This window comes from Gorilla gorilla, chromosome 16 (assembly GCF_029281585.2).
Source record: "Gorilla gorilla gorilla isolate KB3781 chromosome 16, NHGRI_mGorGor1-v2.1_pri, whole genome shotgun sequence".
Classification (NCBI taxonomy): Eukaryota; Metazoa; Chordata; class Mammalia; order Primates; family Hominidae; genus Gorilla; species Gorilla gorilla.
The window spans coordinates 59,428,794-59,448,416 of NC_073240.2; the positions used below are offsets into that span (position 1 = coordinate 59,428,794).

General features: G+C 35.0%; 1 protein-coding gene across 1 annotated transcript in view; it reads right to left on the reverse strand.

Moving 5' to 3' along the window:
* The window catches only part of ADAM10 (ADAM metallopeptidase domain 10), a 154,280-nt gene that overhangs the window by 67,663 nt on the left and 66,994 nt on the right, over positions 1-19,623 (reverse strand). Inside the window, exons 3-5 of the mRNA XM_031002238.3 lie at positions 18,549-18,667; positions 15,472-15,630; positions 1,470-1,570 (exon numbers count right to left, since the gene is read on the reverse strand). Of these exons, the coding sequence (XP_030858098.2) occupies positions 1,470-1,570; positions 15,472-15,630; positions 18,549-18,667 (379 nt within the window). The remainder of the gene's footprint in view (positions 1-1,469; positions 1,571-15,471; positions 15,631-18,548; positions 18,668-19,623) is intronic.

Here is a 19,623-nt window from a genome sequence, read left to right on the forward strand (position 1 = left end):
ATCTACAAATCAATACAGGGAGAACTGATAATTTTATAATATTATTATTTCCCATTAATATGGTATATCTCTCCATTCATTTAAAATCAATCTTAATATTTTTATAAAGTTTTGATTTTCCTTATATAGGTCTTATAATTCTTTGTTACATTTATTCTATAATATATAATATTCTCTGACATTATTAACAATGTCCACCCTTTCATTATATTTCTGGTAGTCTACTCATGGTATAAATAAATGCAACCTACTTTTGTATATTAATATTTTATCAAGCACCATGCTAAATTCTATCATATCTAACAGTCTATAATCTCAACCCCTCTATCCAAATTGCCAATACATTAGTACAGGCCACTATCACTTCTCAACTGAATAACTACAACAACTTCTCATTAGTCTCCTAAACTCTAGTCTTAAACTCTACCCTCATGTTAAAAATTCTTTACTGATCTTTCTGTCTCCTTGGCCTTTGTATGTACTCTTCCTCCTGCTTGGAATAGTCTTTCCATATCCTCATGGCTAACCTAACTCCCACTTATTCTTAAGGTCTGATTATTGCCTTCAAATACTTATGAGGCTAGATTAGCTATTCCTCTTGGTGTAGAATATCATCCTATACTTAACCCTCTCCTACTACTCTAAATTGTTTCTCTGTGTCTCCAATTAAACGATAACCTTTTGAGAATAGCCTTCATCTTAATCTCCACATATTCCCAGAAGGGCTTTCCACAGTCTCTGACATATGGCAGAAGATCAACATGTACTTCTTCAATACATATAAGAATAAAATCTCACTTAACACTAGAAAGACCCACCTGAAACAGAATTGTTTATGCCATTTTACAGATCAAGGAATAGATCTGAATACAAATATTCATGGCTCAAGAAACATAACTCTACCATACTACTTTTAGAAAGGATGTCCAAAATATATGATAAATGTTTTATCATAAAAGAAAAAATGTTTTCTCATTTTGAACTTATGTTTTGAATAACTATAACCTGTCACCTATGACTAAAGAAAAAGGAGGGGAAAAAAATAATTAAAATACGAAAAGTCCTGAGATTTTTATTAACATGACCAACCAGATTGTCTGCCAACACACAAAGTTCAGTGTTAAAAATGAGGAATACCTTGGCAAACCAAGGCAAGTGGTCACTCTAATTTTAATACTAATAAAAATATTTACATTTATATAAAACATTTGTTTTCTTTTATAACAAAACATGTAAAGGATAGTATATTTTAGACTTGTAATGTCTTTTGGGTCACATATATTTGTATTCAAACCTCAGCCCTATCTCTTTATTATTGGCACGTTACCTGGCCTCTTTGAGCATTAAAAAACATTCCCCATAGTGGTGTTAAGTCTTTCAGAAATCCTAGAACATATATTTTAAATGTAGATATACATCCTCAAGTTCATTTCCACTTCGTAAATGCAAGCTAGTGTTAAAATCCTTACCTGTGTTACTTCCTCTACACCAGTCATCTGGTATTTCCTCATTCTTTCAAATACTGAATGATCTGCACAGCCCCCCTGAGGACCGTATTTATGGGGATAGTCTAAAATACAAAGAAGAAACATCATTACTGTCACACATTTAGGTATAACCAATTATAAATGAGAATTATAAGTAAAAATTTAACTGTCTTAACTAATGAAAACCACAAATGCTTATTAAGCACCTATGGAAAAGGCATTATGCTAGGCATTTTAATGCTAAAACCTAGCAGGTTCCTAAGTTCTCCCTCAATAAAAACCACTGGTCTTTAGCTTTTTGTCATATAGATGATTTGTGAATTCTAAAAAAGGGCAATAACCATTCATTATTCTGACCCTATCACCAATATACTGCATTCGGCTGTCACCAAGAGAATATCTTATGTTTCTGGTCCATCATCTGGCAGGGGTCAAGAGAATCCTTCTGCAGCATTCCTGAGCTCCATCAGGAGGACTCTAGCAAATATAAAAGAGAACCCCAAAACTCTTCCTATTCTTGGGAAGATACTCCACACCCGTCATTTCACAAAACACAACTATCTACCACTTTCTCCCTTAGGACCATTAAGACTATTCTCATAGTAGCTCAGTTTTACAGTTATGTGACTGTATCACTGACTACCCCAACTTATTACAGGCATTTGTTGTCACCAAAGTCACTACTGCCCTTATTTCCTTATTTTTAGATCCTGACTTACTGTCAGTCTCTCTGACACCACCTCATCATCATGACTGATGACATCATTCATCATTCATTCATCATCATTCATCATTCATGACGATGATCCTTCCAATACACTCAGCTCTTTTCTCCAATGATTTTTTCCTACCTCAGTTTCTCATTTCCATAGTTACTCTTCTGAACTTGTCACTATTGATAACTGAAAGCACTTCATAATCTCAACTTCTAGTATTCTACTTTCTTTCCACCACTTATCTTTTCAGCACATTCCCTCTAGGTTCCATCAACCCTTTAACATCAGTGAGACCCTTTAATCCACCAATGCTACCACCTTATTGTCTATCACCAGATATTCTTTCTCTTCCTTATTCAGTTTAAACCCCACAGTCAATTATTATTATAATTACACCACTGCATTCACCATCAACTCCCTTGTGCTCCACCCCAACGCCCCTGAAGGGAGTTGATGGTGAATGCAGTGGTGTCTTACTTACTTCAGAAGTGTAACTATGAAAGAGAGAAGCTCCTCCTGAAGCTGAATGAGGCTAAAGAAAAACTAGTAATTCCAGTCTCATTCAATAAGTCATGATCTATAACCTCAAGCAGTTCCTTAATGCCAGCTAGCAACTGAATTTCCAGTCTATTCTCAATTTCATTCACCTAGTTAACACCAGGCAGTCCTTGCTTTGCCACACCAGTAAGTGCCAGTCATAAAACTGACCATGCAAGCTGAAACTATGCAAAATGATCTTAATAATCAATGGGGAAAAAATTACAACTGTTCTGTGACCTTTAAAATCTTTTGTCAAAACCCTAAAACTCACTTACCATTGGTTATTAATGTATAGGGGAACAAAAAAAAACATTTATTTAGTACATTGTTACTTAAAATATTGGGATTTTAAAAGAATTAGTGTTTTATTTCTTCGCAAACTGAATTTTATATATCACGAATTAAAAATGTAAATTCCTTTTGAAAGCTTGAAACTTAGGGTAAAAAAAATTTCCAAATATTTCCAAAGCAACAAAACAGTATTTATATATGCTTCAAATTCTGTCAGCACAAAACTCTCCCAATAGAAAGGGTCAAGCATACAATTTTTCCCATATACTTTCAAAATTTCTAAAAGATGCTGTTTTCCTTGGTCACCACATTAACTATAAAAATGGACAATGACATTTTCCCTCTAAAATTACTAACAATATAATCCTCATTTCTAGAAAAAGCCTTTGTTCAACTAATGAATAAGCCCTCATTGAGATGCTAAATCATAGGATGCACTGTAGTTCCCCTGAAAAGGCCAAACAGCATATTCTTTCACAAACAATGAGTCATGGGTGTAGAATATTCGGCCTATTTAAAACAAAGATCAGCTTTAGATCTATTGCCTTTCTTCCAGTTCCTCTGCCAGCCTCTTGCTTTTGTTTTGTTGTTCAAGACACAAATATAAATAGTACATATATTGTGACTCTAACTCAAGCAGGAAATAGCTCTAGTTAACTCTCAATCATCCACTCTTTCAAGGAGGAATATTTACAGTTCAGATTCTCTGTCGAACACAACTAGGCATAAAATACTCACTTTCTGCACCCACATGACCTCCAGCAGGGTACCCCTCAGCCTTATGTGACTAGCAGCTCAGAAACTTAACTGCAACGTCCAAGGCCTTGGCTATGAGATGACCCTCTAATAGTCAAAACTGGATGGTAATCCCTCCAATAATATGCCATGAATCACCAAAGCCAATTTTTAAAAATCTGCATTAATTGAATTTAAAATAGAATGGCTTCTATAGAATAATATTATTATGCATAAAAATTATTTTTGTTAGTATCCAGAGTATCATGAGGTGGGGGCCTTGTCCACGAAAATCGTCATTTATTCCCAAAGTTGCCTACATCAACGAGGATTCACTGATGGAGAGTAGAAGAAAGGATAGGCTTTTTTTTTTTCTTTTGAGAAGAAATGAAAAGTTTGGAGACAGGAAAGAACTCCAAATGTTATTCCTCCTAATTCCAGTGGATGGGAGGCCGTTTCTCCCGGGTACCAATTCTCATGTCTTCCCAATCCCCATGTCTAATTTCTGTTTTGGGAGGGTAAGTGGGCATAAGAAAAGCACAGAGTGATTGTCCCTAGAAAGAGGAGGAAGTTGAAGATGACCCCACTTTCCACAAGCACTTACAACACTGATCTCTCTGGAAACAGAGATGAGGAAGAGGGCCAGACATGTCACTCCTCACCCCATGGGTTTTAGAAAGAAAGGGTTACCATTGGCAGCCAAAGGATAATGGGAGTCAGGTCAACCAGAGAAATGTTGCTTTATTATTCTGATCAATGACAAACAGAATTACTAGACTCTAAAGTGTTTAAGGAAGAACCTTTGCCCTATTCATTATTGTATGGATAGTTTCTAAAAGTGTCTTGTACAGATTAGGCACTCAAAAAATGTTTATTAACAAATTAGTCAGTTGTTAAACCTGTAAAACTTACAACTGACACTTGGAATGAAAACTTGTAACATACTAACTTTAAGTGACCATTATTTACGTGTATTTGACTTGGGACTATACAGCTATACACAGGGGTGAATGGGTGACTAGGCCAAAGAACATGCGAATCTCTTTTCCTTTCTTTAGTTCCCAAGCTGTGACAACTGAAAAGAAATATTGTTGCAGCCAGAGTAATAGGGCTGAGCCTTCTCCTGTGATCACAGATTCTCTCCTCTAGCAATCAAAAGTCTACCCCTTATCTTCAAGGTTCAAGTCAAATTTCACCTCCCCAGGAAAGTCTTCCTAAATCTCCCTAAAGCTCCCTCACTGAGGTAGTATGCACTACCCCAGGGCTTTGATGACATTTTTGTTATAGCATTTACCACATTTTGACTCTCTATTACTGAAAATTCCCCTGAAGGTTTTTAATCTTCAGGGGAAATTTTAAAATTCTCTTTCCTGTATATTCACAAACCAATAAATACTTGTTGAATTTAATTTTTCAGCCAGTATGTGGTTTCTGTGCCTCTTTTCAAAGGTCATCCATTAACCAAAGACCTATAAACTGCTGGCTCCCATAACCTCCTTTTAGCCTTCATTCCACCTACAATAAAGAGGAATTGTCTAACACTTTAAATTGTTTCTACGGCAAAGTGTGTTCTAAATTCCTAACTGCTTTACAGATTGACTATAACATACAGAACATTCAAAATTAAGAGCTGTGTACACATAAATTTCCTAATCATATGTCAATGTTATTTTTAACTGCATTAATTAAGCAAACAGTTAAGAAAAATTATTATATACCAAACAAAGGGATACAAAAATAAATGACAGAGAACATGCACTCTCAAGAGCTGTCAGTCTAGCTGAGGCATCTGACATGTAAACAAGCATGGCATTTAAGTACCAACTTCCCAAGTGTTAAGGTCTCCCGGCAATCATCCACAGTTTATTAAACACTGGTTGAATTTAATTTACTCATCCAGTCAACAGCTGGTTTCCTTCCATGCCTCTCAAAGGTCAGTCATATGATCAATGACCAGTAAACCACTGGATTCAAAAGATGGGGAAGACTCATCAACACATAAACAGCAGTAAAGAGAGGATACCCAGAACTGTGAAGTCAGGAAAAAATTCTAGGAGATTACACCTAAGTTGTATTATCAGCTTGGAGGAGAGAGAATGTACATGCTGTATATGCTACTAGCTTAAATTAAAATTCTTTGGGTATTTTGCTTGTCTTGTTTCCAAATGCCCCCTCTCTAGAGCTCAGGCAACAGGGCAACATTTTTTGGTCCTTAGTAGTTATTTCATCCCCTTGCCTCTTCAAAATTTATCTTCTCTTTAATCGACCAATACTTGATGAGTTAATACTAAAAACCTTATAGTAATTTTGTCTGTAATAACCCAACCAAAATGTCCATTAACAGGCAAATGTATTAACGAATCATGGTATCCACACAACAGACTACTATTTATCAACAAAAAGTTATTAACTTTTAATACATACAACATGGACGAATCCCAAACTATTTATGCTGAGTTAAAGCCAGACTTTCTTAAAGAGAAAGTGCATTTTAGAAAGTGCAAACTAACCTAGAGATTAGTGCAAGAGGGTAGCGGGCAGTAGAGGAGAGAAGAATTACACTGAAAGCTTTTGGGGGTGATGGGCATGTTTATTATCTTAAATGCTATGATAGTTTCACAGATATAAACATGTCAAAAGTTATCAATATTATAAACTTTATATATAAGCAGTTTATTGCTATCAATTTTTCCTCAATTAAGCTGTTAGAAGAGTAATACTGACTACAGAGATGTGACAATCAAAGGCAATGTGTAGACCCTGATTAAATCCTGTATTAAAAAAAAAAAAATAGCAGGCATTTTTGTGAAGTAATTGGGGAAGTGTGTCCACAGACTATACATGAAGGTATTATTAAGTCAATATTTAATTTATAGGTGTAAGAGTATAAATCTGTGTAACCTTTTTAAAGAGATATCTGGCAATATGTATCAAAATGCAAATGTCTGACAATGCTACTTCTAGGAAATTAATCTTAAGGAAATAACCATAAAAATATTGAGGGGAGAAAATATGTGCAAGAATGTTACCTGTTGCAATTTTTAACAGTAAAAAAGAGGAAACAATCTATACATCCATTAGTTGGCAGGCTGGTAAATAATACATTTATCAAGGAAACAGCAGAATTTTATGTAGCCATTTAAAGGAAAAATGTAGAGTTATGTTTATTGACACAGAAAGAGATCTAAGATATAACTGTACATGAAATTTAAAATGGTATATGACATCTGAAGAGCTATTCATAAAAATGTTAATGGTGGTGGACACATTTCATCTTAATATACTTAATTTACATACAAGAATACTTAATTTACTTAAGAAAAATACTTAATTTACATGCAAGAATAGCCATTTTATATAGTCATTTGCTAATCAGCACAAAAATATTTTTATTTTTACTTTTTATTTCTGTCAGCCATGATCAATCAAGATATTTCCAACTTTAAAGGAAAAGTAGTTTAGAACCATTAACTTTTAGAAGAGATAAGAGATATTAGCACCAAGATCTAACACCCTCATTTTATACCTGAAGAAAATGAGACCAAGAAAAAGTACATTACCTGTATAAGGTTATAAAGCTATTCTAACATATCACCTTGATTTCATTTCTAACTCTTTTCATATATATGTCATGCCTCAGTTCTTTGACATATTACCTCCTGTGCCTTCTCCCTACCATGTACCAAGACCACTAACTTGTATGATCTTGAGCAAACAAATTAAAACCAAAAAACAGTTTTAACTAGTAGATCTACAAGCTTGCCTATAAAAAATGATTCTAAGAAGTCTCTAGAAGCTAAAATGAGTAAAATCCACATCTATGAATTCTAGACTTATGTTCAAATATAAATACAAGATAGCAAGACTGCTTATGGAGATTATCTAATCCCCCAATTTATAAATCATGAACAGAATATACCATGTCTTTAATAAACCAGATCTCACAATGCCTCTTTAGAAGCAGCTTTTTAGAGGGCCAGAGTCCTGGACCAATGTCCTCAGGCACTCTTACCAGGTCACTGGTACAAACATGAATCTATGAATTATGCTATCAGAGATGCGAAAGACTGAGGTTTAGCTCCGAGTATCTCTAGGACATACATGCACACATACTCCTAAATGCTATTTCTTCTAGTTTTTCTGTAACTCATCACTTATAAGAGTTGAGCCTTGGCCAGGCATGGTGGCTCACACCTGTCATCTTAGCACTTTGGGAGGCCGCGGCAGGAGGATGACTTGAGCTCAAGAGCTCGAGACCAGCCTGGCAACATAGTGAGACCTCGTCTCTATTAATAAATATACATATTTTTTAAAGTGAGCCTAAAATATAAATTTGCTTTTTCAGTAGTAAATATGGCTCACCTTCAAAATCAATGATACCAAAAATAACTTTTTTTTTTTTTTAATCCTTACTGTCATTGTCTCTATTGTCATTAAGTTCTTGGCCTTTTAGCAGCCTTTAAACTCTCCTAACTCAGAATGTAACAGAAATAAAGCACTGGAGTGGCAGCCAAAAGACATGGATCCATGTCATACTGCACAAGTTTTATAACTCTAGACTTCAGTTTCCGTCATCTTTAGAGTGTTGAATCTAGTGCCTTTTACAATACCAAAATTATAAATTTTCTTACTCAATTTATTTGTAAAACAAAATCATGAGAAGATAGTTCTCAAAAGAAAAAACAAAAATTTCAAATATAATTTTACTTGCTAGGGTGACTTTCAAAGTTGCTTTACAACATGAAAGCTTTTTTTATTTTCATATAATCATGTATTTCTGATAGCCATTACAGTACATTGATCTCCATGGAGACAGTGCTGGGGCAAATGGCAGCCAGATGTGCACTAGGTGACTTTGTGCTTCTCTGAGGAAAAATAACTAAACTTGGTAAAAGAAGATCCTAAAAAGCCAAGAGGCAAAATGTCATCATATGCATTCTTTGTGCAAACTTCCAGGAGGAGAACAAGAAGCAGCACTCATGCTTCAGTTAACTTCTCGGAATTTTCTAAAAAATGCTCAGAGAGGTGGAAAGCTGTATCTGCTAAAGAGAAAGGAAAATCTGAAGACATGGCAAAGGGGGGACAAGGATGGCTATTAAAGAGAAACTTATATCCCTCCTAAAGAAGAAACAAAAAAGTTTAGGGATCCCAAGGTACCCAAGAGGGCTCCTTCAGTCTTTTCATTTTGCCCTGAGTACTGCCCAAAAATCTAAAGAGAATATCCAAACCTATCCATTGGTGATGTTTCAAAGAAACTGGGAAAGATGTGGATATGGTGCATATGACAAGCAGCCTTATGAAAAGGCTGTGAAGCTGAAGAAAAACTAAGAAATGGATATTGCTGCATACTGAGCTAAAGGAAGGCCTCATGCAGCAAAAAAAAAAAAAAAAAGGGAGATGTCAATGCTAAAAAAAAGAAGAGGAGGAAGGTGAGGAAGTTGAAGATAAGAAGGAAAAGGAGGAAGATGAAGAGGATGAGGAATAGAAGAAAGATGAAGATGATCATAATGAATAAGTTGGTTCTAGTGCAGTGTTTGTCCTTGTTTATAAATTATTTAGCACCCCTGTACACAACTCACTCCTTTTAAAGAAAAACCTTTAAAGGTAAGGCTTCGTTTTTAAACTGTACAGTTAACACACTAACAGTTAACCACACTATCAAATGTGTCTCTAGATAGCCCATCCTTGACAGTCAGTTGATGAGAGAGCATAAAGAAAAACAAATACAGATGGATGGAAGGACAGACAGACAGACGGACAGACAGCCCATCCTGGTGGTATTTTCAATAACCACTAACTTTGCCTGAAACAGTATGAGAGCTGTAAGCCAGCATGAAAATCTAAAGCAGGTTCTTATTGGTGCACAGCACAAATGAGTTATATATGGAGATGGTAGTTTTTCATCTTCATTTCTCTCTGATGCAGCTTATACAAAATAAGTATTACTCTTAACTGAATACCACTCTGTAACTGCCAAAAAAAAAAAAGCTGCAGCTGTTTTTTTGACACTGTAAATGCTTCTAATAACAATTTTTTATTTTAAAAATCTTATATTTCTGAAATAATTAATTGTATTTCATTATAGCTAAAATATTTTATATTGATGTTTTAAGATAAATATATATGAATATACATGTATACATATACATATATAACCAATCAGAAAAGAACTTGATCTAAAATTTTCAACTGTTATCCTATTTATATAAAGTTACGTAATATGAAATGCATAATATGCATAATATGAAAAGTCTAAGCATATTTTCTCCAGATTCTGCTAAAAAGAATCAAGCCCCTCACTGTCTCTTTCGCTTTTTTTTTTTTTTTTTTTTTTCTGAGACAGAGTCTCACTCTGTCGCCCAGGCTGGAGTGCAGTGGCATGATCTTGGCTCACTGCAAGCTCCGACTCCCGGGTTCACGCCCTTCTCCTGCCTCAGCCTCTCGCGTAGCTGGGACTACAGGCGCCTGCCACCACGTCTGGCTAACTTTTTGTATTTTTAGTAGAGATGGGGTTTCACTGTTTAGCCAGGATGGTCTTGATCTCGTGACCTCGTGATCCGCCTGCCTCGGCCTCCCAAAGTGCTGGGATTACAGGCGTGAGCCACCATACCCAGCCACTGTCTCTTTTTTTGTGATTTTTTTTTAACTTTCCAATTTAGTATCCTACATTTCTAATTAAATATTATTCTTAAAATAACTCCCATATCTGTGGCCTTCTCAACTTTTCAGCTTCTGTGCCTGTGAGTTGTTTAGAAAAATTAATTTATACTTCCCAAGAGATTAACTCAGAAAAAAGAAAAAGACAGAGTCAACAATACCACTAAATTATTATATTTCTTTCAAATACTATCACCGTGCTTAAATAAGTTCAGTATTTAACATCAATGCTTAGTAAAGCATACAAATTCAAAACATATAGTAGAGAGATTAACCAATACACTTGTATGCACTGTGGGAGTTCAGAAGTCAAACAATCAGAGCACTCCACATCTCAACTTTTCCAGTTGGCTACATAGTTTGTCACAACTCAATACGCTTATGCAGATTTCCAATCTCCAGACTGGACCTAAGTATAGCCAGAATGCTTTCTAAAACAGTTTTCCTGTTATATGTGAATGATACAAACAATGCTAGCTATTATCAATACTTACCAATTCAATTATTCTTCCCTCTTGTACTCCTTCCTTTTGTCTCTCCCTGTCACTAACAGTGACAGAAAACAACTTCAAAAACACAATATGGAACTAACTGACATTTTAAAAGTTTTAGATGCAACATCCTGACATTTCCACAAATGAGGAAGCTTCTACATGAATGAAGAGGCCTCCATCTTGAAATGGTAAAATAAAGTTTAACAATCTTAATTTTTCAGAACAAGAAATAGGAGGTCTTCCCATTGAAGCACAAGAGAAAGAAGAAATAAGTATAGGTATGGCTAACACACATTCTAAAGTAGGGGTGCCCTACTACTATAAGGTATAGACAAATTCAGGCCAGGCGCAGTGGCTCACGCCTGTAATCCCAACACTTTGGGAGGCCGAGGCGGGCGGATCACGAGGTCAAGAGATCGAGACCATCCTGGCCAACATGGTGAAACCCCCTCTCTACTAAAAATACAAAAATTAGCTAGGCGTGATGGCACATGCCTGTAGTCCCAGCTATTCAGGAGGCTGAGGCAGGAGAATCACCTGAACCCAGAAGGCGGAGGTTGCAGTGAGCTGAGATGACACCACTGCACTCCAGCCTGGGCGACGGAGGTATAGGCAAATTCAACCTCTCTGGGCTTTTCTATACCCCACAAAGGAAAATAAATAATAAATTTGAAATGAAAGCAATAAACCCAAATAAATTATTCTGCAGCTCTTCATATACAATTAAAATATATTTTTAAATTTGGAGATTAAGTATTTCTCTATAAGTATAGAATAAAAAAATTACTCAGACCTTTAGCTCTTGGATAGGTAGTACACAAAAAAGGTGTAAGGGAATTATTGCAAGCAGTCATATAGTCAGATATTCCTAAAACCTGTTCATGTTAATAACAATACTATTCTAGTTTATGGAACAATGTTTTTCTCAGTTTCTTTAAAATAAACTGTGCTAAGGGGCAGAGGACTAAGTGGTATTCTTACCTTATTAACTGTTCACACTTCCATGTTCTAGGAGAGAGTGTTTTTTACTAACTAAGTACAGAATTAAATAAGTATGCATTTTAAGCTGATAACAATATGTATTTATCACTATCACATCTAGAGAAATTATTAAGTATTTTCAGTGAAAACTATCTCTGTGTTCTGGTAGTCTCAGAAGCCATTCCCCAAGGTTCTGGAGAATAGCAGTATCATTTTTCATGATGGTTCTATACATTTATGCCTTCAGTTGCAAAAACAGTATTAAGAAGAGGGTAGCCAAATTCTCATCAAAAGGTATATCCAAGGTTAGTATGCCTCCCCTACCATTTGCTTCTTTTTGGTAAGGATAACATATACAAGGATACCAAATCCAATTAAGAACATTCACAGTGATACAATAATGCAGTACTTCACTTCTGAAAATAAATTATTAGTACTTAAACCAATTATATAAAAATAATAATACACATTAAAGGGCATCCTTTGCCATTTAGTTAGTTATAAAATAAACACTGCTAAATATATTAAAGAGAGAGTTTGGCTTAAAACAGCAATAGATGCAAATGTATGATTTTAGAGAGGCTTACAGATTTCAGAAAAGCCCCAGAAATCCTTGAAGTAAAGGCAGTGAGAATTTACAGCTTTCTTCCATGAGTGAAGCAGAAGAGCACAGGGTAAAGAACAGGAGGTCCACAATCAAGTGACATAAGTTTTCTAAGCCTCAGTTTAAGCCTTCACCTATAAAGTGGGAATAATAGGTGTGCCAGTATCTCATAAGGTTATTTTGAGAATTCAATTCAATAATGCAAGTAAAGATTTTTATACACTGTCAGGTATATATTAAGCCATAATAATTATTCTTACTACTGCTGCTACTACTACTACTTCTAGAACCTGTGATATTCTACACAGAGAATTTAAAGAACCAATTAAAGTAATTATTAAATTTAGTGAGCCCTCCCATCTGTTTTTGTTTGACATGAAAACTAAGGGTATCTTCCACATTTTTAAATGGTTAAAGAAAAAATCAAAAGAATGATATTTTATGTCATATGAAATATATATGAAATTAATATTTAAGTGTCCATGAAATTTTATTAAAAACAGCCATGCTAGCTGGGAGCAGTGGCTTATACCTGGAGTCCCAGCTACTCACAGGGCTGAGGTAGGAGGATCACTTGAGCCCAGGAGGTTGAGGCTGTAGTGAGGTATGATCACACCACTGAACTCCAGACTGGGCAACAGGGCAAGGCTCTGTCTCCAAAAAAATTGATAAATAAATAATAATTTCTTTAAAAAAAGCACCCATGCTTATTTATTTATGTGTTTCTTTGGCTGTTCTTGTGCTACAATGGCAGAGCTGAGTAGCTGCAATAAAACATACAGCTCTCAAAGCCAAAAATATTTACTCTCTGTCCCTCTGCAGAGAATTTGCGAACCACGGTCTAGAATATAAATATAGCAACTATTTAGAATAAAAGACTAATACATGGATGTTTTCTTGTCTTAAACCATGGTTCACTTGACAGATTTTTAGATAGTTTTTCAAAAGTAATTGTCTAAATTTGCAAACATTAAAAACTCTGTTTAAGGCAATTCCTTCCGTACTCCCATCCTCATATCCTACAATTCCAATTACCTGAGAAGCTACAAATAAAATCACCTTAAAGATTGCTGCTTTTAAATTCTAACCCCACTACTGATATGTAATAATAAAAAGAATATTAAAAAGTTCTCCTTACCACAAACATATATTTACTTAAACAAGTATAAAATAAAAGCTGGTATCAATGATAAAGCATTTAAATGCCAAAAAGAACAAAAAATCAAGTAACATCCAGTGTCATTCATCCTCCAAGCTAACTCATCATCTTTGGGGAAAAAAAAAGATTGACACCTATTAAGATATTTGGAAATTACTGTTGGATGCAATATGCAAAAAATACAATCATATTACAAGAAAGAAAGAAAAGTGGAAAAAAAGAATATTCTTAAACTACACACAAGTAGATAACAGAAGAAGGAAAACACGAGAGAGGCACAATAACAGAAGTCAAAACAGGCAGAACAAATACAGTAGAGGGCACTGATAGGAAGTAGAAAGCAATGGAGAAAGTACAATTACAATATGATAGAAAGGAAAAAATAATCTGGCAGATTACTCTTTTCCTCTCCTTCATTCCTCAAAAGGTTTTATTTGATTTTGATAAAACATTCTAGAAAAATATTCCAGTATTTCATTAAAAATATTTATGAAAAGCCTGCTGCACAGACAAATGATACTTGCAATATTAAAGGAGCAAAAGAAACAGAAACTATATCTGAAGAACTTACATACCCTGACAGGGGAGGTAACCCTGCAAAAAAAGGTTAAATTACTAAGAAAGCTACAAAGCAAGACACAAACCAGGTAAATAATAATTTTGTCAGCAGAAAGAAAGGAAAGCAAAGGAATTCATATTCCTACTTATGAAGGAGGATGATAGCTTAGAGCTTGAAAAGAAAGGTAGAGTTTGAAATACCAGGAGTTAAAACTGGAAAAGGAATCAAATAGTGGTGAACGAAAATACAGGCAAGTAGCATTAATGAGCTTATGATTTAACAAGTAGCTAAAAATCATAAATGCATCCTACCTAGAATACATATGTTATTTTCTATAGCAATCTAGCAGCAGAGATAACAAGCAGTTGGACAGATGAAGTACAGAAACTGTCAGAGCTGATGGAGCAAAAAGTCAAAATGGTTACTGCTTGTCAGTGTATTACTAGGGATAAGAATAAAATCATTGACAATAAATTTCTGTCTATACAAAGGAAAACGTATGTAGGAAGAAGCTGCCAAGTTAGGAAAGTAGGCAAAAATTGAGAGACTAGTCTAATTACAGTCAAAAAATAATAAATGGGTATTCAAGAGCTATATAAATTAGAGAAATTTATTTCTGTGGTACTTCAAAGAAGCATTCCCAATAACTGGATAACTGTGGATATACGGACAACAGAATTAAAAGGTAAAGTCTAAATACAATTTCTATTCTTAGAAAAATATCATCATATAAAGATGGTAGAGAACAAAATCCATGATAAACTTGGACTCTTGAAGTCAAGTCATTACTTTAAGATTCTAAAAAGAAATACTCAATGGACTTAAAAATTACAAAAATACCTAAAATATTCCTTAAACACTACACAAATATCCACACTGAAATTTACATAAGAAGTAATGATGCTCTTCTACCTTCAATAGGTCACAAACACAAAGGTATTAGCATTACACAGACTGGCTGATGTCAAAATATACGATTTCCAGTTCCGTCAGATTTGGTTGACTCACACAGTTCAAACAGAATTAGTTATGTCATATCAGCAAAGTAGTACTGGCAATGGATTGACAAGGAAATTGCCTCATTACATATATCTACTATTCCTTAAATAGCAATTGCTAGTAAAAACTATGTTCTAGCCTGATTAGTAACTCAGGAAAGAAAACAGCTAATGCTTCATTTGTCTCCACACAGTTTTAACTATTATACGCCTTTTGAAAAAGGCTACTTGATAAAACTTAAGTACTTACTAATATCATCTTCATGATAAATGACAGAGTGAAATGGCAGAGTTCGGTCTTTAATATATCTCTCTGCTGGCTCAACATAAAATGTGCCACCACGAGTCTGGATGAATCCTTCAAATCTTCCATCAATAACAGACCCATGGCTAAAACTTCCTTCTTCACCTATTAATGAAAGCAACAAATTCTTGACAATTTTATTTGCACATGAATGTTAAATTCGTTCATATATATGTATATATGTGTGTATATACATACACACATGCATACATATATACACATATATATGGTTAAATCTTGAATATAAATTTACTATGGAAATTTTCACATAAAATATATCAAGCAGAATGTGAGATGTGAACAGCAACTAGTATTTAGTTAAAATATATACAATTACTAATAACAGCAATGAAAAATAGAGTATCTGCCTTGTTACCAACCACGTTCCTCGCACCTAGCTGAGTGCCTAGCATGTATGCAGTAGTCATCAATAATTGTAAATTGGCCCAGCACAGTGTGGTTCACACCTATAATCCCAGCACTTTGAGGGGCCAAGGCAGGCAGATCACTCGAAGCCAGGAGGTCGAGACCAGGCTAGCTAACATAGCGAAACCCTGTCTCTACTAAAAACACAGAAAACATTAGCTGGGCCTGGTGGCACACATCTGTAAGTCCAGCTACTCAGGAGGCTGAGGCAGAAGAATCACTTGAACCCTGGAGGCGGAGGTTGCTGTGAGCTGACATGGCACCACTGAACTCCAGCCTGGGTGACAAGAGCAAGACCTTGTCTCAAAACAAAACAAAACAAAACTATTAATTGTTAAATTAACTTAAAAGAAGCAAGCAAACCCACTGATAAAATACACACTTTCAGAATAAAGACATCCAAAGCATCTTTTGAAAATTTTGCTACAGGTACCACAAGAAAAAAGCTCCTTTTCCATCCGATATATCGTGCATGGGCCAGGCCTTTTGGCTTCTGCGCTATGCTTAGGGGTTTGTTTTGTGTTTTGTTTTGTTTTGCTTTTGAGACAAGGTCTTGCTCTGTCACCCGGGCTGGAGTGCAGTGACGAGCTCATGGCTCTGTGCAGCCTCAACCTCCTGGGCTCAGGCACTCCTCCCACCTCCGCCTCCCTAGTAGCTGGGACTACAAGCGTGCACCGCCACCTCCAGCTAATTTTTGTATTTTTGGTAGAGACGGGGACTTGCTATGTTTCCTAGGCTGGTCTGGAACTCCTGGGCTCAAACAATCCACCTGCCTCGGCCTCCTAAAGTGCTGGGATTACAGGCGCAGTCACCACGCCCAGCCTATAAACACATTTTTAAATAGAACAGTGTCAAATATTTCAGGGGCACTTTGAACAAAAGTATACCAACAGTACTTTTAAAGATATTGGACAAAGATTTGTAATACTATCCCATCAATTATACTTCTCCAGTGAAAGGAAATAAGAGGAAAAAAGGTACTTTTGGTTCTTAATATAATCACAACAAAAAGGTGAGCACCAAAATCAAATGACATTAAGGGTGAAAGTAGAGGGAGAGGGCTTTAAACCTTGAATTTACCCATTACAATTCTCTGATTAAAATAAAAATCAGGCCTTCCACAATTTCTAAGTTGTAGAATAACATTAATTAGTTGTCTTTGAATTAATCATAGACTGGAGGTAAGAGCCCAAGACACTGATATTTTGAGTTTTTTGTTTTGTTTTGTTTTTTTAAATAAAGAGACAGGGCCCCTCTCTGTCGCCCAGGCTATAGTGCAGTGGCACAATCATAACTCACTGTAGCCTCAACCTCCTGGGCTCAGCAATCCTCCCACGTCAGCCTCCCATCTAACTGAAACTACAGGTGTGCCACCACAACTAAATTTTTATGTTTTTTAGAGACAAGGTCTCACTATATTGCCCAGGCTGGTCTCAAACTCCAGGTCTCAAGCAATCCTCCTGCCTCAGCCTCCCAAAGCATTGGGATTACAGGTGTAAGTGCTACCATGCCTGGCCTAAATAACATGATTTTATCTGCAATCTCATTTACAGCCTCGGACTTTTCTCGATCTCATCACCTAGCGAAAAAGGGCAGGAACTACTAAGTTATTTGCCCAGAAAGATAAATAATCAAGAAGACAATATAACACTAAAGTCTGACATTGAAAATCTACTGATGAAAAACGCTTCACTTTGGTTACAGAATTGTAAGAGTACAAAAAAGCTAAAGAATTTAATAATTAGGTCTATTCTACAAATGAGAAAGTTTAAGTATAGAAATGCCTCATTTATCTGGCACAATCGAAAAATGAGAAAAAATTCTTTAAGCACTTAATTTTTCATGTTACTATTTTCAGTAGAAATCACTCACGTAGAAATAATCTCAAAACAGTTTAACACTGTCTTAAGTGAGAATGATCTTGAGTACTTACTAATGTACAGTTATAAAACAATGACATTTTGCGTCTCTCCAACACCCCCAGAAGATTTTCATTTTTTAAGCTTTTTTATGACTTCTATAGTTGTTCTGTTCTTTCAACACTACTAGTAGATGTAACTTGCTATTGGGTTAAGTGTGCCACTGATGCCCCCACATGCATTTTTAATTTGATGCAGCAAGAGAAATTTGTTAGAATTGTGAATAAAGCAAATAGATTCTGAGGAAGAAGGGCCTTGGGAGGATTTTCCTACAGATGACTTTGTCACATTATTTTTGGCTAAGATCATCTTTACTGTTTCCTTTTAGACTTTTCCTGTTTTCTTATAAAACACAGCAAAGTTACTATTAATTTCTTACTTGGAAAATCAGAAAATTACAGAAGTCGTTAAAACTTTTGAAAACTCTAACAGTTTAGAGGTACTGAGTCAAAATTTCACCCCTTTCAGAAGCCAGATATTTCATAATTCACTATTAAACATACATGTAAAGATAGGTCCAAACATTACTTCATTTCTCAAAGACCATTACCCTTCATATGAATTCAACCTCCTCTGGATTTATAACCTTTTCTGAAATATTTGCTTACACTTCAAAATGAGTATCTTTGTGTAGAAAAAAAAAATGGAAGAAAAGGGTTCTGTTAAGGTCCAACTTACCATAAATATGTCCAGTGTAAATATGAGAGGTATCATAATCAAGTACTTTATTTGATGTTTCTACTTTAAATTCATCACTGAAAAGGGAAGTGTCCCTCTTCATTCGTAGGTTGAAATGTCTGTAAAATGGGATGGGAAGGGGGAACAACTGAAATTAAAAAGATCCAAATTTTAAACAATTATTTTTTATTTTAAAAAGTCTACAAAATGTGGACTGTTATGAAATTTGTCTATTTGTGAAATATGCTGACCAAGATTTTTAAAGACATATTCTGCTCTAAAAGTCAACTTAGTAGCTGTGGTAGGACTCTAAATGAGATAAAATTAAATAGTAACTGTCTAGGATGTTAAAAATAAATGCCTATAGACTGATTCTTACATGGTAAAACAAGATATTCAAACAGCAACTAAGTTACTTGGAGATTAAAACAGGCTTCCTGACCCAATTACTATTATTTACCACTGCCTGTCTTCTCTCTCTAGTAATTCTGCTGTTTTGCTATTCTCCCCTACTTTCTACAAGTTAAATAAGAAAATACATAAGAAAGCAGCATCTATATTGGGTATTTAACATCTCTTCTCAGACAGACAAGTGTGTATGCTCTTTGTTTTACCCTGGGACTTCTAATTCTTGCAAATTATAGAAATCTTCCTTAATTCAATTTGGGAACGCCGAAAGACCAGGATAATGGTTGAAATCAGAGGAATTTTAGTCCTCTACGCAAAAAAAGGGAAAGATCAAAATACTAAAGTAAAATTAATTAAAGATATGACAAAAATCTAGAGTTTAGAATCGAATTGGAATCAAATCTTAAGCCTAGAATTTACTAGCTCAGGTTCCTGTCTGTGAAATAAAGGTAATATAAATTCTATACATCTTGTAAAATTATTTTAAATATTAGAGATTATAACGTATATAAAGTCATAACAGTACCTGGCACATTGGAGATATATGATAAAATGGCAACAAATTAGCTAACATTACTCAACTCTGTTAAAAGTATATCAAGTCTTTTATAATTGTGAACATAATAGAATTTCTACTTAATTTTTTTGACAATTACAACAAAGTATT